General features: G+C 37.8%; 1 protein-coding gene across 8 annotated transcripts in view; it reads left to right on the forward strand.

The window, feature by feature from the left end:
- chb (CLIP-associating protein) overlaps window positions 1–27,603 on the forward strand; it is a 723,643-nt gene that overhangs the window by 163,440 nt on the left and 532,600 nt on the right. Inside the window, exon 1 of one of the 8 annotated variants that reach the window (XM_090405367.1) lies at window positions 12,485–13,823. The exons of the other annotated variants lie outside the window; for them this stretch is intronic. Coding sequence (XP_090261493.1) covers window positions 13,313–13,823 — 511 coding nt within the window. The 5' untranslated portion in view covers window positions 12,485–13,312. Of the gene's footprint in view, window positions 1–12,484; window positions 13,824–27,603 lie in introns of those variants that run through there. 8 annotated transcript variants of the gene reach the window in all.

Consider the following 27,603-nt stretch of genomic DNA (forward strand, 5'->3'; position numbering starts at 1 on the left):
ACAGTATGGAAATATTTACTGTATGGAAGCTGAAATGAAATCACCGATTGAAAACTGGTTTAACAGTAGATACGGGGGTGGCTGAAATGACACATTTCAAAACAATATGCATCATATCTAAGGTCTTTCTGCACATATGTAAGATGCTTGATGAATGATCACCAGGCTTGGTGCATAATAATCCTTTGGTTTTCAATGCATTAAGTAGGTATGCATAGCATTTCTGAAGCTTAATGAGTTTTCTGATTAAAGCAGTTTGTGTATGACATTTCTGTTTTCTGCCAAAGCACAGGATGGCCTTTATTGGTTGTATTAGGCTACTCTGGATTTTTTTTTTTTCCTCTTTTTCTAAATCTTTATTTATTTTTGATCTCTGCAGATTGTCTATATGTTTTACAATCTGCAGATAATCTAATATGTCTAATATGTTAGACAATCTGCATATTGTCTTAGTAAGATAGGAAAAATAAGCGTATGAGTGTGAACGTAAACAAAATGAAGGAGAGATTGCTGTATGGAGACTCGTTAGTAGAGGATTTGACAAAATCGTACCAACCTGGTGCGACCATAAAGGAAGTAACTGAGTCTATTAGAGAGCAAAAGGAAATGGTGAAAGAAATGATTGTTGTGGCAGGAGATAAAATGGAAATGATAGAGGACTTGAATGAATTGTTTGAGGTAGCAAAAGAAAAGAGAGAGAGAGAGAGAGTTAGGATGATTAGTCTTTTGCCGCGGTATGACAGTGAAGTGTTTAAAAGGAGGGCCATAATTGCAAATGACTTTATGCATAGGTTATGTATGACAAGTGGTGTGGAATTTGTGGAGTGAATTCGATGGGCGAAAGGATCTATATAAGATAGATTGCATTTGAATGGATTCGGTGTAAGGAGACTTGAAAAAGTGTTGCTAAATGTAGTGGATATGCAAAATCAGGGAAACTAGATTTATTAAAGGGGGGGGGGGGAGTAGATATACAGACCTTAGGGAGGTAGTTGAATGTATGAATGAGTATAATATGCCTGAGCGAATAAGGACAACAAAAGGCATCAAGATAGGGATGGGGCTAATGGGGGTCTTAAATTCATGTACACTAATGCTAGGAGTATTAGGAACAAGAAGGAAGAGTTTTTGGCCATGGTTGGCACTTCCAGACTACAGGTTATTGGCATTAGTGAATTATGGCTGACTGTAGAAGATATAGCTAGTGGGATTGAATGTGATGGATATAGTGTGTTCAGGAATGACAGGGAGAATAAAATGGGGGGGAGGAGTATTGTTGATGAGCTGCAGCCAAGGAGAATAGAAGTTGAATTGCAGGATAGAGAAAAGAGCACATTTGAGGCCATTTGGTGTGAGATTGTGGCTAGCAGAACAAAATATACAATTGGGTACTGCTATAGACCAGGTGATGGAAAAGATGGTGGTGACAGTACGCACAAGCAAATGGAAGAAATGAGTGGAAGGAGGGTAATTATTATGGGAGATTTCAACTATGGTCGCATTGATTGGAGTGAGGAGAGGACATGGGAGGAAGGAATTGGATTTTATGCGGTTATTAAGGGATAACTATCTGCGACAGCATGTAATGGAAAATACTAGGGGTCAGAGAGTGCTTGACCTAGTAATTATATCTGAGGATTTGGCTGTAACAAATATGACCACATTGCCACCAATTGGTGAGCGTGATCATAGGGTCTTGACTTGGGAGGTGGCTAAAGGTGTGGAATTTACAATTAAGACTGGTACGTGTGGAATTATCGGTCTTGAAAGTATGACAAGCTTAGGAGTTTGATTGGTTCAGTGCCATGGCATGTACAACTGCAAGGACTGGAAGTTGATAGTGAATGGGAGGCAGTTAAGAAGTGTTTGCATGAAGCAATGGCTGACTGTATACCTAGAGTCCGAATAATAAATCAAGTAGGGGTTAAATGGATGAATAACACCATTAAGCTTGAGCTGCAAAAAAAGAAACAACTATGGAGGGAATTTAAGGAGAAAGGTGAGCGGCAGGCACATGAACGGTATAAAGCAAGGCCAGAAGAGTAACGAGTGTCGTAAGAAAAGCAAAAAAGGATTGAGAAAGAACATTGGCCATGCAGGCTAAAGAGAATCCTAAACAGTTCTTTAGATATGTTGCAAGTAAAAGGAAAAATGCATATAGCAGAATGATTTTAAAGAATGCCGATGGTAGGGAGGTAACTGAATCAGTTGATATAGTTGAGTTACTGAGTGGGCACTTTGCAAGAATATATCACAAGAATATGGTGACATTGCAGAAATGAATGAACCAATAGATTATACGGGAATTGTGATGAATGAAGTGGAGGTGAGTAGTCTATTTCATAACCTCAATGTCAATATATTTGTGGGATTGGATGGTATACCAGCTCGTGTCATATGAGAAGCAGCTAAAGAATTGTCAGTACCCTTGGCCATTTTGTTTAATTTGAGTCTCGGGTCTGGATTAGTCCCGGGGGGGTGGAAAGAGGGGAAAATAGTTCCACTGCATAAAGGTGGTTCCAAGACTGCTGTTGGAAATTACCGACTGATTAGCACATCATGAATCGTTGTCAAGGTCTTAGAGAAATTAGTCAAGAAAAGAATACAGGCAGGATTGGATAGATGAAAATGGGATATTGTATGGAGGACAACATGGTTTTGTGAAGGGTAGATCATGCCTCAGTAACTTGCTCACATTTTATAACACAGTGACGGCTGGACTGGATAAGGGTAATGGGTTTACAGTGATTCTACTGGACCTTGCCAAGGCCTTTGACAGGATACCACATGGAACCCTAATCAGTAAACTGGAGCAGATGGGGATGGATATAGGGTTGGTGAGATGGATAGGAGGGTGGTTGATGGAGAGATACCAGAGAGTGGTTTATTCAGGAGTTTAGTCCAAAAGATGGCTTGTGACTAGTGGTGTGCCGCAGGGCTCTGTTCTTGGACTACTACTTTTCAATTTGTTCATCAATGATATAGGAAAGGATCTGAGAGGAAGTGTTTTGCTTGTTTGCTGATGATGCAACGTTGGATAGAGCAATTGTGAGTGCACAGGATGTCAAAATTTTACAGGATGATTTGGATAGTTTGGAGGACTGGGCTAGGAAAAATGGATGTGAATTTAATGTGGCAAAGTGTATGGTTATGCACTTTGGGGTGAAAAGAATAGCAGCAGTATATCGCATTGGTGGAACCGTACTCCAGGAGATTGATGCGGCCAGGTTTGAGAGTGTTGGTGGATAGGGAATTGAAGTTTAGGGGGCACATTGCAAAAGTGGCTAAATCAGCTCATCAAATCACTTGGCTTCTGAAAAGTACTTTAACATGCAGGGACAAACAAGTTATTGTTCCTCTGTATTGAGCCTTGATAAGACCCCATCTGGGCTACTGTGCCCAGTTATGGGTGCCAGGGTTTCTTCGTGATGGGGAGGAAGTGGAGAGGATCCAGAGACGAGTGACCAAGATGATAGCAGGTCTGTGGAATGAACCTTATGAGAATAGGTTGAAGATTTGTGGGTTGCAAAAATTGGTTGATAGGTGGAAAAGGGGTGATATGATTGAGACATTAAAATTACTGAAGGGTTTCTATAAGATTAATCCAGAAGATATTTTTGAAAATAGGGCTGGTGGTGGGAGTACTAGGGGCCATGTATGGAAGCTGGGCAAGAATGTGGTTAACAAGGGTGTTAGAGCTAGGTTTTTTTACTTGGAGAGTGGTGAATGAGTGGAATTAGCTGCCAGAGTCTATTGTGGGTGCTACGACCATGAATGAGTTCAAGGCAAGGTATGATAGATACTGTGTGAATGTCGAATAATTGTTCTTGACAGAATGTTAGGGCTTCCCTCGATGAGTCTGTCGACTCCTTAGAGTTGCCCGGAATAATAATAATAATATGCTACATGAACAGTGGATTTCATAAACCCTTGGTTTTTAACAAGATGGATGAGGTGGTGTTTTAGGATGTAAAAATTTTGATCTTGCATAGCAGGTGAAAGCTTTTTTGTCAAAGTATTTCAAAAATTTTGTCAACTACATGGTGGATATAAAGAAGGGTTATTACACATTTTATATTCTTGTTTTTGTCACTCTCCTTGGCATTGCAAGATTTTGCTGATCTCATGCATCCATTTTGTGATAGGGTTTGACTGAGGTATTTAAGATCTTCTCTGTTTTGCTAGAGATGGTATATGTGATATTATATATGACATTTACCATCAAATTTAGTTTTCTAGACCAGACATTTTACTCCTGACCCAGATTGCAGCTACATCTACTATCCACCTCCAGTGCCTTAACTACACACTTCACAATTCTTTTTGCCACTAGGGTGGCACCTATGCCTTTGTGAAATCTGGCAAAGCATGCCAGAGGAATGGTTAATTTAGAATTCCTCTGCTTTTGACCTTCTCTTGCCCTATTTGATAACTTTCATTTGTTGCATTTACCAGTCTCCAGACACTGATAACCACTCAGACCTCTTCACATTCCTTTCCATGAAACTCAACCGTTGCAATCCAGCTATCCAAATAGCGAGGTCATCTTCCTAGGCAATGTCAATCTACAGACCCAACTGGCTCCATTTTTCCAAATTATATATGACATAAATGATAAATGACATTCACCATCAATTGTAGTCTTCCAGACCAGACATTTTCCTCCTGATAGACTCAGATTGCAGCTACATCTACTGCTATCACTGACCAAGCTGGACGAGGAGCTGAAGTCTTTGCTATAAGTATTCACCTGACACAAACCATGCATCTATCTACTCAAATTCCTGATAACCTGCTTCACTCTCCCAATACTCTTCATCTCTTTTTGGACAATTCTCTTTCCAGATATATGCCTTTCCTCTTGGTAACTGAGATGACAATCACTCTCGCAAAACACCCTTCCTCCAGCCACTCGTGGCTTTGCATCCTCTAGCACTACAAAATTGGGATGACTTCCAGTTCAATACTAAACATATTGATCTGACTGTTGCTTTTACTCATCCGACTCTAACACCCTGTTGAACTTTCTGTTGAACCAAGCACTGGTTCAATAGAAAGTGTATCAAAGCAGTTGAAGAAATTCAGCTTACTACAGGTAGTTTGCTCCAGTTTCATACTCTGTCTATATCAAAGCACACAATATATGCAAATCAGTCATCAGCAGATCCAAATCTGACATTATAAAGGCCTACAGTAGAAAATTTGCCTCTTTTCCAAACGGGAGCTGTACCTTCTGGTCCCTTGTTTTAAATACAACTTCTGCTCATCTGCAATCCCACCTCTCTCTGTAATCTTGATGGTATCATTATTATTTCACCCAAAGATAAAGCTGATTTCCTGTCATTGCTCTTTTCCTTGCTACATAATGACTAAGGGAGATTGCCTCCTGCTGTACCATAATTCAAGCACTGTATGCCTCCCTCTTTTTCAACAAAAAGACAGCAGAAAAAGTACTAAATAATTGGAATACTAAAGTCTTCTGGTCCTGATGGCATCCTTCCAATCATTTTCAAACAGTGTGCTTTATAGCTAACTCCCATCCTGCATTGTCTACAAATCTATTGTATATAGTTGGTACTTATCCCAGTACAAGGAAGCAATCCCATATCCATCCTGTTTCAAAAAAAAAAAAGATGTCTACTGAACTATGGACCAATTACCATCACCTCTGTCCTCTCCCAAATAATGGAGAAAGTCATCAGTAGCTAACTCTTCCATATTTAGAGGCCTATCAATTAATCAGCAGCCACCAGTATGGATTCTGCCATTTAAGATCAATAGCTGGCTTCATAGCTTACATCACCCACCACTGGACACATGACATAAAAAGGTTTAGAAAAACTCATGCTGTTGCTCTTGACATTTCCAAAGCTTTTGACTTCATCATAGTGTGTCTGGCATCTAGGCCAGCTAAACATATTGCCATCGTGTAGTCTTCTTGTCACCCTCTGTTATTGTTGGATAGTCAACTTTCTCTGTAGTCACTCTCTGCAAGTCATGGTAGATGGCTTCCTCTCTTTGATCTTCAACACCAATGATGGAGTGCCCAAAGGCTCTGTTCGATCATTTACTCTTTTTCCTGTACATAAATGATCTACTCACAATAGTACTCTCCATTTATTTGACAAACCATGCAGTACTGTGACATCCTGGACCAAAAGATCATATATAACTAGTGCCTTAAACATGGATCTACATATTCTCTTTCAATGGGGCAAGGACAATCTTGTCATGTTCAATGGCACCAAAACACAGTCTTGCCTTTTCTCAGATTTGCATTTTGAGATGTAATCAGTGACATCATCAAATTCCTGCCATGTACCCTCAAGGGGTGTACAGGATATGATAGTACTACATGAAAAAATTACATCATTACTAACTTCCTATCTACAGTTTTCCTCCAAATCAGTCTGTTACTTGTCAAGACTCCGACATTATCAGATCTTATATTTCTATCGTCTAAGGCACTTTGTACCGTATCAATCTACCTATATCTTGGTCTTCCTCTGGGTCGTTTTCCTGCCAACATGGCAGAGAACACTTGTTTTGCTAAACTTTTCTCTCCCATTCTATTTAAGTGACCATACCACCTGAGATTAGCTCTGCTAACGCATTCCTGGATGCTGACAGTGTCAAGTTCTTTCCAAATATCCTCGTTTTTAATATGATATTGCCATTGATGCCATCTGTTCACACCTCTAATCTTTCTCAGGACTCTCATATCTGCGATCTCTAGTCTTTGGTCAAGTGTTTTACTTCTGACCCAGCTCTCAGATCCATAAGTTAAAACACTGGTTTGAACACTGTCTAGTATACAGCTAATTTAGTGTTCCAACTAATTTTCTTATTACATATGAATTTATTCATTTGACTTCCCACTATACCAGCTTTGCTGATTCTGTTGTCTATTTCTATATTGAATTTACCATCTTCACTAAAAATCGTGCTGCCTAAGTAGCTGAAATGTTTTACTTGTTCCACAGGTTCTCCATTCACAACACAGTTGACATTTTCAATGATTCTGCCTATTTTCATTGTCTTTGTCTTTTTATTGCTGACCTTCATACCATATCTATTACAACAGTTATTCAATTTAGTCAGAAAATCTTGCAGACTTGTAGCAGATTTATTTAGAAGTATAACATCTTCTGTATAAAGCAAAGAGCTGACATTAACACCTCCAATTTTGATATCATATTTAATACCACTTTCCTTCATAATGTGATCCATATAGATAATGAATAACAGAGGGGATAATGTACATCCTTGTCTGACACCAGATTTAACATTAAACCATCTTCCTGTACCTCTTTCAATTCTAACTGCTGACTTACAACTCAAATAAAGACTAAGTATTGCTTGATATAATGCCCCATTGACACCATATAACTGTAGCGTACTGAATAGCTTCTCTCTTGGCACCTTGTCATATGCCTTTTCCAAATCAATAAAACTTGTATACAGATCTTGTTATGTTCCCATGCTTTCTCGACTATTTGCCGTAAAGTGAAGATCTGATCCTGACAGCCTCTATTTGGCCTGAATCCAGCTTGTTCTTCCACAATTCTTCACAATCGTTTCTCAAGTATACTTGCATAGATCTTGCCAGGAATACTTACTAGGGAAATACCTCTGTAATTCTCACATTCAGTTTTATTTCCCTTTTTATATATGGGAACTATGAGAGCTCTACTCCAATCATCAGGAATTCGTCCCTCTGTACAGGCTTTCTGAATTATGCAGTGCAGCCACTGTAAGACTTTTATACCACCATACTTCAACATTTCTGGTTGAATATCATCTACTCCTGCTGCCTTTCCACATTTCAAGCTTTTGATGGCTTTTTCTACTTCAAGTATGGATATGTATTCCTGACTGCATGACTGGTCAGTGTTTTTTACCACTGTGCTGTCATCACTGCTTGTTTCATTTAGCAGTTTTTGAAAGTAATTACTCTATACTTCAAGGATATCTTTTTCTTCCGTTTTCATGTCGCCTTTATCATTTCTAACTCCTTTTACAGCACTCTTTCCTCCATTCCTAAGCTTCTTCAACAACCGCCAGAATATTTTGCCACCTTCTTGATATTTATTTTTTATATTCTTGCCAAAGTCCTCCCATGACTTTTGTTTAGCTAGTTTTGCACAATGTTTAGCATTCTTGCATTTGTCTCTGTATTCTCTAAGAGCACAAGCTGACTTATTTGCCAGGAACTTTTGATATGCTTTCTTCCTTTCAGTGACATTATTATATGGAAAATGAGGATTAGGAAACAACTTACTATTGTTAGCATTCAGGAATGTGTTAGCAGAGCTAAACTCAGATGGTATGATCACTTAAACAGAATGGGAGAGGAAAGGTTAACCAAACAAATATTCATTTTTGAAATTATGGATTCTACAACTGTGTTAGAATAACTTGGATATTCTAGATAACTAAGATAATTCGAAAAACAAAGAGTTATTTTAACACTGTTGTAGAATCCATAATTTCAAAAATGAATGCTGATCACTGTGTAGCACTAAAAGAAAAGAAAAACAAATGTTCCTTGGCAGGAAAAAGATCCAGAGGAAGAAAGACCAAGAAATAGGTGGATTAATATAGTAAAAGTGCCTTAGAAGAAGACAAATATAAGATCTGATAATGTTGGAGTCTTGATAGATAACAAATTAATTTGGAGAAGAATTGTTGACAGGAAGTTAATAATTGTTTAACTTTTCTTGTAGTACTATCATAATATCCTGTACACCCTAAAATTATATATTTAGTTTAATCCTTTATCCAAGTGTAAGCAAACAAAGTTTGCTCCTGAAGTAACTTCAGGACTGGGGAAACTCGTGGTAAAGGTGGACAAAACTTTAAATCACTCTCCTTAGTATCCCATAATGCAAAGCACATCTCCTTGTGAACATGTATAATGCTATGCATTATGGGAAGGGTCACTACCCAGACTGGTTTTCCTGTTTTACGTGCGGGGTTACCTCTCCAAAAACTCGTGGAATCCCATGGATGACCCAATAATGAGTGACCTGCAGGATCAAAAGCTCAGCGTTGTTTGCCTCAGTAACAGGCTCACCCTGACACCGAGAAGAACTTTCATCGTTGGCTCTACCCCGTGGCAGGCTCACCCCACCAATGAGCAGAGCCACTCATATTTCATCTGAGGGGTAACAGCAACAGCTGTGCCTCAGTTAGCTTCATGGGCTACGGCATTGCCATTCATTACCCCCCCGCCACACACACACACACACACACACACACACACACACAAAAAAAAAAACCTGTGTATCAGTAACAGCCGTGCCTCAGTAAACTTCATTGGCTACAGCATTGCTATCCACCACCCAGGCGTCCAACTGGTTTAGACTTAGAGGTCTCTTCAGTGGGAGCCTGACCCATTGGTTATACCGAGGTTGAAGTAATTCAGAATTCGTATTTACCTATATGAGTTGCCAAAAGGTGTCACATCTTGTTATTAAATTACTCTGGATTAGAGAAAGATGTTGGAAGTTTTTTCAGTTGGTTATACTATAAATTATATATTTAGTTTAATCCAAAGTGACTCTAGGTATCACCTCTGGGTCTGGCTTCCACTGAAGAGCTCAATAAAAGTCAAAATCAATCTGGGTAGTGACCCTTTCCATAATGCATTGCATTATACATGTCTGTAAGGATATGTGCTTTGCATTATGGGTTACTAAGGCAAGTGATGTGAAGCTTTCTCCACCTTTACCACGAGTTGCCCCAATTCTGAATATACTTCAGGCGCAAACTTTGTTTGCTTACACTTGGATAAAGGATTAAATTAAATATATAATTTATAGTCTAACCAAGTGAAAAAAACTTCCATCTTTCTCTAATCCAGAGTAATTTAATATTAAGGGTGACACCTTTTGGCAACTTGTGTATGTAAATATGACTTCTGCATTGCTTCAAAATTGGTATCACCTCTGGGTCTGGCTCCCACTGACAAGATCCCTAAGGGTCGACCCTGGTTTGAAGCTTCGATAATGGATGGCAATGCTGTAGCCAGTGAAGTTCTAACTGAGGCTCGGCTGTTGCTAATGGATGGCAATGCTGGGTAATGGATGGCAATGCTGTAGCCCATGAGGTTAACGGAGGCACCGCTGTTGCTGTTACCCCTCAGATGTATTATGAGTAGTTCTGCTCGGGGGTAGGGCGAGCCTTGCACTGGGTAGAGCCAAACGCTGAGAGTTTTTTTCAGTGACAGGGTGAGTCTGTTACTGTGGGGAACAACGCTGAGGATTTTATCCTTTGGGTCGCTCATTGTTGGGGGATCTCGCGAGTTTTTGGAGAGGTAGCCCCGCACTTAATGCAGGGAAACCAGGCTGGGTAGTGACCGTTCCCATAATGCATAGCATTATACATGCCTAAATGAGATGTGTTTTGCATTATGGGATACTAAGGCAACTGATGTGAAGCTTTGTCCACCTTTACCACGAGTAAAGGTGACAAGTCCTGAAGATACTTCAGGTGCAAACTTTGTTTGCTTACACTTGGATAAAGGATTAAACTAAATATAATTTATAGTCTAACCAAGTGGAAAAAAAAAAAAAAACTTCCAACATCCTGTACACCTCTTGAGGGTACATATTAATTTGATGAAGTATAGTTTCGGGTTGAAGATTTGAAATGAGAGGAATTCTTTATATAGATGAACTATGGCCAGTAAGTGGAATTACATAGCCATTTGGGTAATTTGAAAGAGGAGGATTCAGTAGCATCTACCATAGGATGGAGGGGGGCGGGTAATTAAGTTCATGAATTTTAGGTAACTATACACCTGCAGGGGCAGGAACTAAAAGATTTGAAGTTTTTTAAAAACTTCAGGACGCCAAGATGTGACATTTATAGTAATCTTTTTAATTTATTTTATTTTATTTTTTCTGAGAACTAGTGGAATCATAATCTAGTGGTTTATAAGTAGTGTGGTTTCTCAGTGGCGCATTCATTTCGCGATTGTAATCACTGGTATTAAGGACAACAGTGGCATTAACTTTGTTAGTTGTTTGTTGTCTTTGCGGAATTTACGCAGAATTTGCTGTTTGAGAGATTTCTTTTAGGCGGTAACGCTCGAGTTACTTCGAACCTGATGTTGTTGACATCAGGACATATCAACTCGGTTTTTGTTCGTAGGATTTTGTTTTTCATGATTTGAAAATTCCATTTTGGAAATTATTTCTTGCCTGCAATTTTGTTTGTAGTATAGCTGCTGAGTGCAAATTAGATTGACTTTTTTGGTAATCTTTTCGCCCCTTTCTACGTTAGCTATAAGGCTCACTTTGTATATGTTGTGGAAGTTGAGACAAAATTAAAACCTGTCAATAATATATTTAATTACACGTGTAAAGATCTGTGAAAAAAGATCAAATATGACTGCTCGAGGGTAAGTGCTTTATGGGGTCGTGAACCGTTCGGACCTGTTGTAGACTAAGATTAACCGATCTCCAATCTCTTTATATATGTTACATCTAGTAGTACATCCATTATTCTTTTGTCTACTAAAGATCCCTATAGCTGAAAGTTTAGAAATACTTTAATATTCTTTCCTATGACATCGTCCTAAAGTCCAAACATTTCATAGAAAACACGTTTTTCCAGTTTGAGACCTAGTTTAATGGGTATTGTATTAACAGCGAGGTCCTTAGTCTTTGATTCGACGAAAATCGGGTACTAATAATTAATAACTTTCTCTATTCCATAGGATGGGTCGAGTTCTGTGGTTAGAGATTTGTAGGCATTTAATGCAGCAGTTTTCTGCTGCATCATCTAATTAGATGTGTATTCACGAACAAGCTTGAAATTTGCTAGAAAAAAAAAACAAAGTCACAAGAATAAAACTTCAGGATACTAACTACACACTTAACTTTTTTTTTTTTAAAGCCTATTCATCAACGTGATTCGAACCCAAATTTTTCCAGCCGAAGAGCCTATATATAATATGAGAGTGAACTGGAATGACACCAATCGATGAGAAATAACCGTTCCACCGTTATATAAACTAGATGAAAGTTAGTTATAATCTTAATTTTTTTTTCACGTTTGTAATAGTCTGGGCTAGATTGTCTAGCTTTTGGTTTTTGCTGTTTCATACAAAAGCAGGTGAATTTTTATTCACCTGATATTTAAAGAATAATGTTCTACACATATCAAAAGCATGTAAATCAGATGCAAGTACGGCTTTCCGATTTCATGACAGCCCGTTCAATATCCATTTTTTCATGTAATGTTTGTATACAACAAAATATGACGTCATAAAATTTGCCTTAAGAACGAATGCTATTGGTTAACATTTTCCTACTCCTAAATGCTATGTTCATGGTTTGTTACCAAGATAGTCAGTTGAGGATTTTGCGCACTTCTACCTTCCTTTCTAGTGCTGTAAACCGGAAAACTTGTAAATCGTGTTATATGTCTCTGCTAATTAATTTGCGTTATAAGTCTATATAGAACACTTACGAAGTACATTTCATTACCGGGTTCATCAAATTAGTAATTAATTTATTCAAAATGTAGCTAGTATTTGTAGTTTCGATCACCCTGCAGTGCCTCGTCTCCTCCCTCCTGCAGCGTGTTGCAGTATAGTTCTTCCATACGCCAGCTCCCTCTATGGAGCAATTTGAACAGAGTTAGCTAACGTTTTCCTTTCCCGAAGAAAATGTTGTTTTCCTTCCCCCTCCCAACCCCGTCTATTGCTGAAACACGTGACGAAAATGAAACAGCTAGGGGAGGGAGGAAGTTTTTGCCGGAGGCCGAGCTGGGGAAAACAAGACACGGGAGTTCCGCCTGTATATGCTGCTAACCGAGCCAGGTACTGAATGGAAGTAGAAGCGACTACGATTGGTCGTTACGAGACAGGCGAGAAGAGATTGATGGAGAAAGACCGACCAACAATCATCAGCGTTAGTTTGGGGGTGTTTTGACCATTCCATTCCTGCTGAAAGCGCGTGTTCATAGTATCCGTAGTATAGTTAGTGTTTCTTTATCCAAGTGAGACATCGTATTGTGCTTGTTTCGACCTTTGCTGTTTGATGACTCATCTAGTGAATCGTTTCAGTTCAATAAACTATTTTTCAGTTCCTGCAGTTGGCGTTGTCAGCTTCTGAAATTTTACTAGCGAAAGCTGTGATACGGTAATGGAAGTTTTAGACTTGTACTCAACAATAGTAATGTACATTACAGCCAGTTGACTGTAACCAGCCGAAGCTTATGGCTACGATTACAATAATTACCTCTAGTGAAGAGCACGTGTTAAATTTGTGCTGCTTGTTTCCGTCGTCATTCACTCATTATGCCTTCCAATAAAAAAACAAGTGATGCTCAACCAGCCATCCAGTCTTCCGACCAAGGAATTAGTACCGCAGCTGCTAATATCGAAAATGCAACGAACTCGAAGCAAACGAAAGATGTGGATTTTACGAAAGCAAGCGAATTTGATGTCGGTCAGCGGCCTTGCGATGGTCTGTTCAATGGTAGTAACCAACCTATAAATGTGCAAAATGGTAGTGATAGTGGTGTGAGTAGTACAGTTTCCGCAAATGAAAATCCAAGATGTAGGACAGAAAATGCCAAGTGGTTAGACACTTTTGATCCTGCCGATGTTGAATCAGGTGATAAAACTGATGAAACAGATTCTGCTTCTGCCACTAGTGACAGTCAAAAATCATGGGAAGGGTTGTTATCACCCAATGGTACTAATATTTTGTGGGATGAAGAAACAGATTGGATATTACTGTTCGATAATATGATTCGATATGCAGATCGAACTCATAATCGTAAGTCAAGAGCATGTGGTTGTAAAGGTAAGTGTGAGTAGTAAGTTGTTTTCATTTTTACATATTTAAAGGTATAACAAAAATGGATATCCAACGCTGCCCGTTTTAGTTAGTAATCGGAGCTATCACAAATTACAGAAAATAAATTCCAGTTTTCGACTGGCCATGGAGAGAGGACGCTGGCCTCGTATTATTGATCGACGATGTTCCTTAGCCTTCATTTCACAAAATACAGCAAGTTCTCCCCCCCCCCTTTTTTTTTTTTCTTTTCTGGCGGGTGTGTGTGGGGGGGGGGAAGGATCGATATGGTGTGCTGTAGCAAATAGTTCATACTAATTTGAGATGATGAAATTATTAAAAATAAACTAAAAGTTATTATAAATTGATGTGCATTTAACATGCTCCTTTGGGGAAAAAGTTTGACTCAGCTAATGTTTCACCTCTGTATTTCTTGTCATTATTTATAATCAACCACCTTTGAAATTTCTCCGCTATCTAGTTTTTTTTTTAAACATTAAGATGAGTATTATATTGCCATAATACTCCCCCGCCATTATTTCGCGATTTCCTTTAATTCTGTTCGTCCAATTGAATAATAGTTAATAAGACCCAACTGTAAAAATTCGTGTCATATGTGTTACTTTATGGAAGCAATTTGTGATAGTCTTTTTTTTTTTTTTAACAGCAGCGGTTATTTTGCGCATTTATAGAATCTATGTAGCTACTGGAATCTCTACCCAAATAAGAAGTGCATTATGCTAATTATTGCAGAATATTAAGATAATAGATTTGACTGAATTGGAATTGCTGTAATGCAGTCAATATACTTAAGCTAGTACAGAGTATTTTTAAGACAATTCTATTCAAGCAAATGATTGAGTTCAGAATCAGATGTCAGGGGTGGCTCTTTTGTGTCGTTTGTCAGAAACAGAAGAATAATCAATAAGATTTTTCTTCTGCTTTGTTTGCGTGCTGTTCTCTTCATGTCAAATTTATACTATTTTTTATTTTATTTTATTTTTTGCTGGAAATGCTATTAGTAATGGCTAGTCCAACGCTGAGCAGTAATTCAGCAGGTGTTCCATTATTATTAGCTCTGCCCTTTTAATAATAATAATATCTCTAACCACTTATTGTCTGTGATTCGTGTTCTGCTCCGTTTTGGTTGCTAACCAACTTTTCTTTTTGGTATATCCGCTTTACTCGCTAATGACCTCGAAAATATTCCGCTACGCATGCTACCTCCATAAGACTAGAGGAGGCGTGGGGGGGGGGGGTCTTATTGACCAGTTTTTCATTTTTAAAATTACCTCCGCAGCTTGAAACTGGCTCCCAATTAAGTTTATTTTCATGTTTAGTTCTGTAGCTTTAGCTACTACATCCTTTTTCTAATGTCTAGTCCCTGAATAAATCATGTTATGCTAATTAATCGGAAGAATCTATTTTAGTATTCTGTCTCACTAAATATTAAGAATGGCGACACGGTCCCTATCAGTCGTGATTTTTTTTTTTTTTTCCAGTAATGATTTTCATGTTGATGGTGCCGATTCTCCGGTTATTTCTATGGAGGTGGTTCCAATAGCTAAGTTGGCATTGTTTCACCTGGTTCTCTGACTGATCACTCAGCATATCGCATGAAGATCGGTCTACTACTGTAACAACTCAGTATCACCTTATTTCAGCATTGTAACATTTCTGAATTTGAATCGTCGTGCATTTACTACAGAGAAAAGGTGATATTCTTTTTGTTGTTGTTGTCGCTACCACTCGTCACATACAAAAACTAAAGTATTAAAAAAAACACAAAAACTTGTGACCAGAGATGTGGTTGGGCTTGCAATATTAAGCTGTTATTGATAATTCCTGATTGTCAAATATTTATGGCCTTATTGTGTAATCTGTTTGAATTATTGTATTATGGTAATCCATAAGGTATGTTGAAAACACGCCTTTGCAAATTATTCGAGTTTGATTTACATATCAAAAAATAGAATGAACGTCATTGGTTTGAATGGATTTGGACACAAATGCGTCACTGTTTTATCGTAGCATGAGTCATGATAGAATGTGTGACGCATATCAGCATTATCATTTATCAATCTACCTAGAAAAATAAACTACGGTGGTCAAATTCATAATATGATAATACTCTGTAGACCACTTTTTTTTTTCAAAGGAGGAAAATATCAGCAATCAAATTTGTTCATGAGTAACCGTAGTAGCGAAATTTTTTCAATTTCTACTGTTGGAAGGAAAGATGCAATACGCAAATAAAGGAACATTTATGCTTTCGGGATATGCGTGTTCACGGATCTTTGTCACCTAACACATTGAAAGGGGTCATAATGCGTTAAGTAGACGCACATTTCCGCCATTCTGTATTCTTATATATGCATTTTTAAAAGTTTGAATGAAGATCTTGTCACTCGCTTGGTGGATAACTTCTTTGCTGCTATTTAGGCTATGGATTCGAATCCGATTGTGAATGAATGCTTCTGAGTCTTAAAGTAGTCGATTTTCATTATCCGGATTGTAGACCACCACCGTGCTTATTTGGAAGCCTGAAGTAGTTTTTGAAATCATCACGTTCTCTTGAGTAGGGTTTTCGAATTATCTTTATCCTGCACAGTGTACCCATATCAGTGTATTGTAGGCTTGATTTCATGTGCGGGATTCACATAAATGTCTGGAAGATTCTTGAATTTCTGATAAAAATATAATTTGAAGGTGTGATATTCTTGTTGTGTAAATAACTTGCAACAGCAATAGGTTTTGCAGCCGCATATATAGCAGTAAGTGGTCACCATGTTTTTGCATATTGTGCCACACGTTTTCATTGTCAGGATAAGGATTGCCAGTGCACCCCATATTTTCGCGGCATGTAAATTAATTGTACCAAGTATGTTTTCTGTGCAAAAGCACACACTTCGCTTTCATCTGCTGTTATTGCATTCAAGGTCATAAATGTGTAAATGTTAGACCGGTTCTAACGAGTTATGTGCTAGCCCCCCCCCCCCTCCCCGTACCCATGTTAAGTCACTAAACTTTGTATTTGTTTTGGAAGAGCAAATCTTGTGCATTCTCTCCCCCCCCTCAATCGTTACTGCTGTTTTTGTGGATGCAGGTCACTCTGTCTGAAGGTCGCTATTAAAATTGGCTGTTAGAACAAGAGTAGCTGCTGCCCAACATTCCTTCACAGTACAACTACTAAGTCTTCAAACTCACTTGTCCTCTTCCTCATTTATTCCGTCTACCTCTGTTCTCTGGAACAGCCTTCCTCATAATGTGCATCCCAACAATTTAACCCTACAGCTCTTTAAGAAGAATGTCAATAGGTTTCTTGTTTCTCAACTCTCACACACGGCACTGATGTGCTATTGGTACAGGGTGTGGATTCGAATCCCGCCGTGGGCATGGATATTTATGATTGTCTTTTGGTGGGAGATGAATTTCCTCTCCCGGCGTGAGACCACCGCCCTGCTTATTGGAGGCGTGAAGTGGCTTGAAAAAGTTCCATGCTTCATCTCTAAAGTAAGGTTTCTGGGACTATGTAAAAAAAATAAAAAATAAAACTAAAATATTATAAAAACAAATACAAAAAATAAAATAAAATCTTTAGCTCACTCACGGTACCAATGTACTATAGTCTTTTACAACCTTTCTTGAGTGGGGAACCACATTAAAAAAAAGTTGTCAGTACTATGAGTATAAAAATGTGATCTTTCAGATCTTAAGAAATAAATGTCACAGTTATCTCTGCACTTTGTGTGTAGGCTAATAGCAAATTCGTCATATGCATATTTTTTTAATAAAAAAAATCCTAGTTTGAAAAGAATTCCAGAAATATCTTGGACATGCTTCTGAAGATTTTGACGGGACCCCCCCTTCCTCACATTCACTATATAAGAGGAGCTCTTCGATGACAATTTTTATTCAGGAAATAAAACATCTTCGCCTATAGTGTAATTAGCCGGTATGGAATTGTGGCGCGCACCGTTTACATAATACACATCTGGACGTGTTGTGCAAGATTAGGAGAACTCGAGTTAGTACCTTTCGATTTCCGAGGTTTTCGACTAGATCTGGCATATAGACTCGTTCTACATCTTTTTTCTTTTGACATATGTAATTCGATAAACAGCTTCCTCTGGCTGCTTTCATACTAAGGTGAGATAGCTTTCTGTTATCCCATACTGCTTATGCAGAAATGCCTTGGGCGTTTCTACGTAACAACCGTCTTTTTATATCAGTGATCTGGCTAGATTTCGACCCCGTAGTCTAGTTTTGTTTACGATAGTACGCTCCATTATTCCTCATTGACTGACATTCACATCTTCAAAATTATAATCAACTGGTGCATTACATGGTTTCCTCGCATTGAGAACGGCAACGCCATCATTTTCAATACAGCCGAAACTCCTTTTTATACAATAAAATATAATACCTTGGATTTTCAGGCAAACCGGCTCAGATTTCTCCTCACTCTGTTTGCATAAACATACTGAAATATATATATATATATATATATATATATATATATATATATTATTATTATTATTATTATTATTATTATTATTTTTTTTTTTTCAGACTTGAAAGTAAAATCGGATCTGTTTTAAAATGCTTTCCTTATATTTGGAGTAACAAACAAAAACAACAACAACAAAAAAATCTTTGCTGTCTCTTTCATCGTTTTTAAGGCAACGAGGACTGTCCATTTCTGTCTACTTTTGAATTAAACTCGTAGTTTCCGGGAGGAAAACCCTCTTACCTCTATATAAGACAACATTAAGTAGATTTATTATATACAGTATATATACAGCTCAAAACAATTAAGAAATATTTTAGTTTTCTTTTAAATTATAAAGTTATAAATATAATTTACAAATGTAACACATTTATTTTAAAATATTCTTAATATACAACAGTGTAGAACATGCAACTGCATACAAAATCATGTTAGGACTTGTCGAAACGTGTTTTAGCCGTATTAGAATGTGTGTGTGGGAGGGATATTAGCGTGGCTTGTTGCACTCACTTCCACAGTGCATAATTATCACTTCAATTGTAAACTCGTGTCACCTATCACCCATTATTTTGTTAAAAATGGCAGAGCTATAGTTCGCCCACCGATTTGAGGTCCCTCGAAACTACTGCGCATGTCAGAAAAAGGAGAATCCATTCCGATAATAGGGTAATCAGTCTGTCTTCTGGGATGTAATAATAAACAAACTGAGTTTGTTTATTATTACAGGTCGGAAAATTTAGCTTTTCTTTTACGAACATTGCTGTTTTTAAAGTGTAACTATTTTGCTTGTATAACAGTTGGAAAAATGTACGTAGAGTGTTAATACGTGCAAATACTGCGTTCTACATAAAACAATGTCACTTCGCTCCATGATAAGTTTCCTTTTATTCTGGGACTTTTTAAAACAAAATCCGATTTCATAAAGTATTTTCCTTAAAGTTTTTCTTTTCCAAGGAAAATTAATTTTTTCTTTAAGCACAGTAATCAATTTCGGAACAGTTGGCACTCTTTTCTCGAATACGTAAAATTCGTGAATAGTTCTTCTTATAATGTCTACATCAAAATCATTCAAAGCTACGGTTTCAATGGTTTTCTTTACTCTGTGGTTTTTTTTTTTTTTTAGGAGATTTAAATTTTGGCTTACCTTCACCTTTTGATTCCTTACGAATTATTTTAACAGTCGACCCCGATACGCCCGCAATTGCACTTTTTATGACTTGAGAAAGGGGAACAAGAAGACGGCCTTCTGACGATTCTTTTTCGCAGAATGTCAGCACATTATTCAATATTCTTTTGCAAGAGCTACTGAAACGTGTAACAATAGAACTTGTTGACTGTACTGGATTCATCATACAAATTAATAATAAAAAAATAATGCAAAAAGAGAACAAAAATCAAGCTAGTACTAGTGCAGCGACAGACAAGAAAGCACGTGATTTCGCATGTTTGCGACCAATTCTTCATTTCTTTCTCCCCTTCAGCATGAATCGACTATTCTTGGCAAAATTCCAAGGAGAGACCTGAAAACGGTGGGCGAACTATACATGATATCCCGGAATCCATAGCTTGGAGAGAGAGCCATTGGTCGATTAGAAGCTGGACAAACGCAGCAAGTTGTCGCTCAAGCATGTAGCTCAAAGCGTAATTTCGCGACTTTTGAATTGCTTTCTGGAGACGAAGTCGAATCGAGCATATAAACCAATGGTTTGCATTCTACTTACTGCAAATCACAAAAGAAGAGCCCGAAGAATTTGGTCACAAGAACACCGCAATTGGACAAATGAGGATTGGGCTGGTGTACTTTTTAGTAACGAGTCCAGGTTCAATCTGCAACCAGATAACCGACGTATCTTGATATGGCTTGAAAGTGGAATAAGAAATAATCCACAGTTTGTTCGTGAAAGACCCCAACATCAAGGGGGGAGTTTTATGCTATGGGCTGGAATAAGTATAGGTGGCAATACTGATCTATTTTATCAGAAACGGTTCCTTAACAGCCCAAAGGTATCGCGATGAGATTTTGGAACCATAGTTCGCCCATATCTGCTGCAATTGGCCACGAATTCATTTTTATGGATGACAATGCTCGCCCATACCGTGCAAATTTGGTACAAGAGTGATTTGAGGAAGAAGGTATTGAAAAAATGGACTGGTCTGCCTGTTCATCTGATTGTAATCCAATCGAACATGCTTGGGATGCTTTAGCTAGGCGCGTTTCTGCTCGACTGGTGCCACCACGAACTAAAATATCCACTAATCATTTTGAGCAGTGTATATGATGTAATTTGAGTTTTATGTTTTTTTTCTTTCTCTCCATTAGCTACACTATAAATTCAACGGATTAAAATTTTATTTTCATGTTTCTGGGAAAGAGTGAATTCGTTGTACACGAAGTAATTCGTGCGCATTGAATTCAACTATTAACAGTTCATTTTAGAATCATAACATTTCATGTATACTCGTTGCATTGTAAATTGTTAATCACTGTTTTCAGAGAATTACCACATACACTTCATACCCAGTTGATTAACTATTTAAATGTTGATCGTGAAAGGAAATGATTATTACCTATGAGGTGTATGTGCGCGCGCGCCTGTCTGAGGTGTCAGGGATTTTACCTGTTTAGAACATAAAAAAATTAATTTTAGTTTCTCTTTGGCAGAAAACATTGATATCATACACAGCTAAGTATTCAGCGGAACTTTGAAAAATAGTTTCGAGTATTCCGTCCGTAAATAGAAAGATCTGTTATTGAATAACTTTGCTTAAACGATTCTTTAAAGTAGGTCTAATTTTTCCTTCCCTAAAATATGAGTGATTCTGACTTCAGGTTTAAAGAAACTTGTATAATAGGTTTCGGAATTCTTAGCTTTGCGTGTTTGAAAATGTTTAATAACATAAAAATAGCATCAGGTATAAGAGTGTCGAGAAAATTTAATTGAAGTTCGTCACGAAATAACGATTTCTGAATACATTTCGTGCTGTACTTGTACACTTCAATTTACTTTTTTTTTTTATTTCTTTCTAGGAAAAAGTTATGTCACGCCACAGTCCGTGTATTTATCATGCATAGTTGGCATTTCATTCAGTATCTGTATAAGCACTGAACTGCAAGTTTATCAAATGCACCCTCCCAATTATCCATGGATGGTGGATTCCAGGGGATGTAAAGCAGGTGGGCAGATACAGGGGGATAGTGCATGCGTGTTCACTAGCGATGATCGTCCAACAGTGCGACGATTTAGTAATCGACGCCAGGCGTTTCGGCCAGAGATCACCCAGATTGCTCTCCTGCTGTGGAAATGGTCGCGTACCACAATGTAGTGTACTGAGAAAGGTAAAAACGCATTTAGCCAACGCAGTCCTCTGGCCTGAGATTGCTTATTTAGGTTCTAAGAATTGTGAAGTCTGTCGAATGACAGTGCAATACACTGATCTTCAGAGGAGCATATCGGAATATATCTTGCCTCTGATCCTTGTCACGACCTCGCCAAGCAGCTAAATGCACGGGTATACGGATACAGTGGGCATAGAAACACCGGCAGACACTTGAAGGGTGGTGGAGTCGTCATAAGACTCCTTTTATGGCGACAGTGGCACAAATCAATTGTCCCACCTTTCGTCAGGTCGTAACTGCAAGTTGGTAGTGGTGTGGTGGTTTGTGTGATAATTTTATAGCAGTCTCCTTCCCCCCCTCCCCCAAACACACAAAAGATTGCAGAATCTATTATAGAAACCAATTGCTTTTTTCCCCCTCTCTCTCCCCTCAAGAGGCTGCCAGGCTTGTAGCAAATTAACACCTGTGTTGGGCTAATGTTCTTGGGAATACTTGAGAAAAGCCGCTCCACAGCATACAAGCAATGGAATGAAAGAGGACGGAAAAGCAGATTCGATAGGTTTGGATTTGAACTGTAAAAGGATATTGGGAAGCTACTGCTCGTGTTTTATCATGTTTATTAAAAACAAAGTAATGATGGATGCCAATTCAGTGTAGTAAGAGGACGGCTGGAACGGACCACTGTCTTTGAGATAGTGGTTGAATGAAGTCGGGGAGAGAGAGGGAGATGGTCATCTGCACTTGCCGTCCTTTGCTCAGTATCAATTTTGGGGGAAAAAAATAACGAAGTCTGTGCATCGCTACAAACAAGAGTGGTATTCTGAGCATAAATAGATTTAATTTTGTATATAAGCGGATTTGTGACAAGTAGTGTATCGATTGGTAACAAATTCTAAGTTTTTAGAAGCTGAGGAAGCAGATGTGATCGAACATGCTAATCCAAGATGAGAGCTAATCCTGTTTGGTGAGTTGTGTATAATAATATATTAAGGGTAAGTAAGGAAGACGAGTTTGAAATATTTTTTGCTCGAAAGAAAGAAAGATTGTAGTTTACTAGCATTGTTGGTAGATTATCCTCACTTTTCTTCTGTTTAAGGAACCGGTTTTAGAGATATTGAATCTTGGATGTTTAGACACTAAGTTTTGTCGGAGGAATGGGGTGTGTGCTGTTGTCAACCAAACTGTGAATATAGAGTTACTGATCAGCGAGAAGGCTGTAGATGTATAAAAGAAAGGCAAAATTTGTAGCGAATTCAGAAGAGAGAAAGCCAACCACTATGATGCGCAGTGATCGAACAGAAAGAAATACTGACTACCCAATCGCAATGTAGGGTAGGCCAAAGGAAGACAATTGCTGAGTAGGCCTCGATGCCAGACCCGATCGGATACTCTGGAAATATCAAAAGCTACAACACAGGTACGCATCGCATGATATTCATGGAGCGACGTCTGAATGCCATAGCCTACTTATCGTTGTGGACTAGATTGCATCGCTGGTTGCACACAGTTTATCCATCTGGCAACGGCTGGTGTTCAGGAGCGTCATGTCACAGAGTGCTTATCACCGGAGTAGTTTTAGGAGTGAGTCACTTTACTACTTTGGCCTGCTCATTACTGTATTTGAATCCAAATTTTGGTTATACTTGGGGCCGGATAAAATCCTCATTCCTCATTTTCTTATAAATTACTTTACTTTATTTACATGATTTAGTATGAAGGCTTTATTATCAAAACTCATTCATTCTTTATATCCATTACATTACAGGTAAAATGTGGGTGCATTTCTTTATTGTAAGCAAGAGATTGAGTGTACTTGGAAGAAATTCCTATTTAGCATTTCAACCCCCCCCGCTCGTTGAAACTTTTAATTTTGTTTGTGGCTTTGATTTTTTTACTTACATCTGTCTCTTATCCGTCATCGATAAGGTTAATTTTTGTTTGAACCGTTCATTGGAATATCAGGTCTTACATGAAACTCGGGGCCTCTGTTCGGCGTAATTAGCTCCTGAGCTAGGTGTTTTTAGGGGGAGGAAGGAATGGAACCTTAACTTCAGGGATAAATGTAAACGGTAGTAACTTTTTTAAAGAAATACCTATTCATTTCTTTAAAATATTATTATTATTTGTCACCTCCAAGGAGTCCAAAGACTCATCGAGGGAGGGCATCTACTCTACAACTTTGCTTCTACCACTCACAATCCACCAATTGACCGCAACTACACCAACGCTATCTACCGCTGACCGCCACAACTATTTTTTCCACAGACAATCACAAACGTCCATGCCCCATTTTAGATTTAATATAAAATATTAAATCTAAAATTATATAAATTTGATATTTCAAATAAAATTAACATTTTTGCAATAAATTAGCATTTTATGGAAATTTGTTTCCTTGAATGGAAAGCATTTTTCTGTCCTGAGATATCACGTCTTTAGCATTCTTGAAAGTTGTTCTCTATATTAAAAAAAAAAAAAAAAATTGAAGTTCATGATTTATTGCACAAACAATATTCACAAGATTATAAATCACTACTTCAGGCACCGGCCGGTTGGTTGAGGGATACTATATCCGCTCTCCAACCAACAGGTTGAGGGTTCGAATCCCACTGTGAGAAAGGATGTTTATAAAAGCCTGATCTGGACCAAGCATATAATTAGCATAACCTAATTCCAGTTACCGTTGAAAACAAAAAGCTTCAACTAAAGTAATCTCCATTGATTTTAACGACTAGCTTGTAGTTGTCATTAAAGTGTGCCACATAATTGATTTTTTTTTCATTTCTGCACTGTGCTATAGCATCACAAGAGTAGGTTATAGTAGTAAAAGCTGCTATGTTGAAAGTGATTTAACACAGAACCTTATTCTAGGCCAAGTTTTTTGTGTAAAACCGTCATAATTTTAAAATTTATCTTAGTTTTCTAGTTAGAAATCCTAGTTTTCCATTTAGAAATCTTCAGTACATCAATTCATGCCGATGTTGTAGCAACAGTTACGATATTCAGCAATAGATTGTGCTTTCATACGAGAGTGTGATAGCGATCTATAAAATATATTCGTGGGATCCTCATTATGAAAAACTGCTATTCTCATCAGCCAACTCAGTTGCACTGTAGCCTTATTTGTTTTTCTTTGTCTTCTAATAGGAAATATGATTTTATTGTAGACAGAAATTGATGAAAATAGTTCAGATTGTTGAACAGCATTTTTTAGGCTTGGTGCATCATATTAATAATAAAATTGCACATGTTGATAACAGTAAACGAAAAACCCACCCTTTCCTGTTGTCCGCACACGCATAGCTATTCATTTTCGTACAGTATATGGCTGCAACAATGAGGTAAAGAGAAGAGTGCTTTTCTATTACTTATTGCAGTCGTAATTTCTTGAACGGAATCGAGTTCGAACATACATATATGGACCACGTTGAATATTAAACCTTCAGGAAAATAGCCATCTCAGGATTGAAATACATATTTTATAGAAAGGTTTAAGAATCGCTGATGCGATTTGGTTTGGAAAAAACACGGTTGAGAAGACATTTTTTTTTTATCATTATTATTATTATTTAGTTTTAAAAAGAACGTTGTCATTTTCTTGTAGCTGAATCTAACTTTCTTGACATGTGAAAATTGACTTCTGTGCGTCAAGGACCTGATTTTGCAAAAATCCCTAAATCAGCTCTGAGATTGTTTTGCGCGCACGCAAGTCTTTCCGAATGCTTGCAAGGCTGCTTTTACTAGTATTTGCCACTGCTCCACATCAAACTTGGTTAGGCGAAAAATTGGCTAATGCTTTAAATAGAAGATTCACGACTAGAGGTCTCGCCCACACATAAATTTGTACATTTATAAAGAATAGTTCTTTCGATAGCTTAAATAATACTGAAAAATGTAGCATTGAAAGCCCTATATAAGCGTAACACTTAACGTACGCTAAGTTACAGTGATCTTGTGGAAGACACTCTAAAGCATACACTACTGGGATGAAACATGATGCCATTTAACGTGCTTTTCCCGATTCACTGTTTGGATTCCTTTCCTCCTAACTCTAATGCTTGCTTCCGATCCCACAAATAGAGCAGTACGTATTCAGATTTTGGTGCTCCCTGGATTTCTGGAGTGTTCCAAGGATCTGTTCTGTGCATAAATTACCTAGCTGATCTTCAATCCTGTCTAATAGTAATACTAACGAATGCTGTATAAGTTTCAAATCTGCTGAACTTTGACTTATTTCCTCACATCCAGTTGCATCTTTGATCACACATTTGGAGTGGTGCAATGCACCTGAAACCTTCATTAGAATGTCTTAATGCTTTAGAGGAGGATAATCCGATAACTCCCTATGTCTCAGATCCACTCTAGTCATTCTCATGTAAATGTTTCTGCCCTGTGTATAAGGCCCACACAGCACTGGTATTCTTCTAAGTCCCTCGACTTCTCTTGTATGGTGTGTGTGTGTGTGTGTGTGTGTGTACACACACATATATAAAATATCTGCATCAGATATTTCCATGGATGTTCCTGAGTTCGCCACCGTTTTTCCTCCACCTTCTTCCACAACTGAGAACACGAGCAACTTCTGTTCAGTATTCATTTCCCCTCCAGCTTGAAACGTACCGAACCAACTTATATTGATTCTCATTCATATAATATCTGTTCTTTCGAATCGCTTTCCTCACTATTTTCCCCAGAGAGAGAGAGAGAGAGAGAGAGAGAGAGAGAGAGACAACTTTCACTTGTTAAGAAAAGACGTCAACAGATAATCTCTCTCATTTTACTCCTCGTGCGCGGTAGTCGTTTACTCCCTTTTTACTGCTATCGTCGATTCAAACACGGAGTGCTTTTCCATTTTTTTCATTGGCGCGAGCTGTCATTATTTAATGCTTTAAATATGGTAGATCCTGCAGCAACAACAGTTATCATTTTCTGCTTATGGTCCGGATTTGTTGCTTAATTAGAATTTTAACTTTTTTTGCAACATCTGAATATCTTTTCTCCCTTTTTTAAAACGATCCAAAATTTGTATCTTTGATTTTACAGAAATAGTTTTGGAACAGTGCTTTCATCAGACATAGTTTACGGCTGGGATTTAATTCACAACAAAGAAGTTATTCCAGTACGGTTCTTAAGAACAATTTAGTAATACATACGATCAAAACCAAAATAACCTTACAAAAACCTTAAGTCACGAACTGCACGTTTCGAAATCGCAATTTGAACTGTCTCAAACAAGCACACATTCAATAGTGCACAGAACCAACCTAACATGGTAATTTATCCTTTTGCATAATAACTAGCGAGTCAAGAGCAAGGATTCATTAAAAGGAGAAAAAAAAAGTAAATATTGAAAAAATGCATCCAACCTAATAGCAGGGTTTTCCTCTGCACAAAAATAGTTTTGTGTGAGGATTGCCGAAATTCTCTAACCGTACCAGAGTGAAACCGTGTTGTATTGGGGTTGCATGTACAATGATTCATTAAAATTAATACATCACGTGTTTCGAATAACATAGTAACAGTAAGCATGAAATAATGGAAATCAGTTTTTTATTTACAACATAAAAAAAAAGTTTTGCTGAAATCACAGTCTTCTTTCACCGTAAAATTCACACACAACGTTGGAGTTGATATGCGCGTAATTGGGTAATTGGAATGGTAGTCGTTCATAAAATCTTGTAAATAATTATGCCATTGTCATTTCATTAATGTTATATTTTAAATATTACATTACTTAGTATAAATAAATTCATAAAACAATTTTCACTGTCATATCAGAATCTGCTTCCACAGTTATATTAAAGTTAGGGCACTTAATTTACACATAGTTTGGTAATTAAGGTTTCAGATTCCTGCATGTGCGTGTACACTATAAGGCAAACGTAAATTTTAAGTTAAATATACCCAATCTCTATCAGACTGGGTATATCCATAGATACACA

Source organism: Typopeltis vanoorti, chromosome 15 (genome assembly GCF_054136105.1).
Source record: "Typopeltis vanoorti isolate ZY-2024b chromosome 15, IOZ_Tvanoo_1.0, whole genome shotgun sequence".
Taxonomy (NCBI): Eukaryota; Metazoa; Arthropoda; class Arachnida; order Uropygi; family Thelyphonidae; genus Typopeltis; species Typopeltis vanoorti.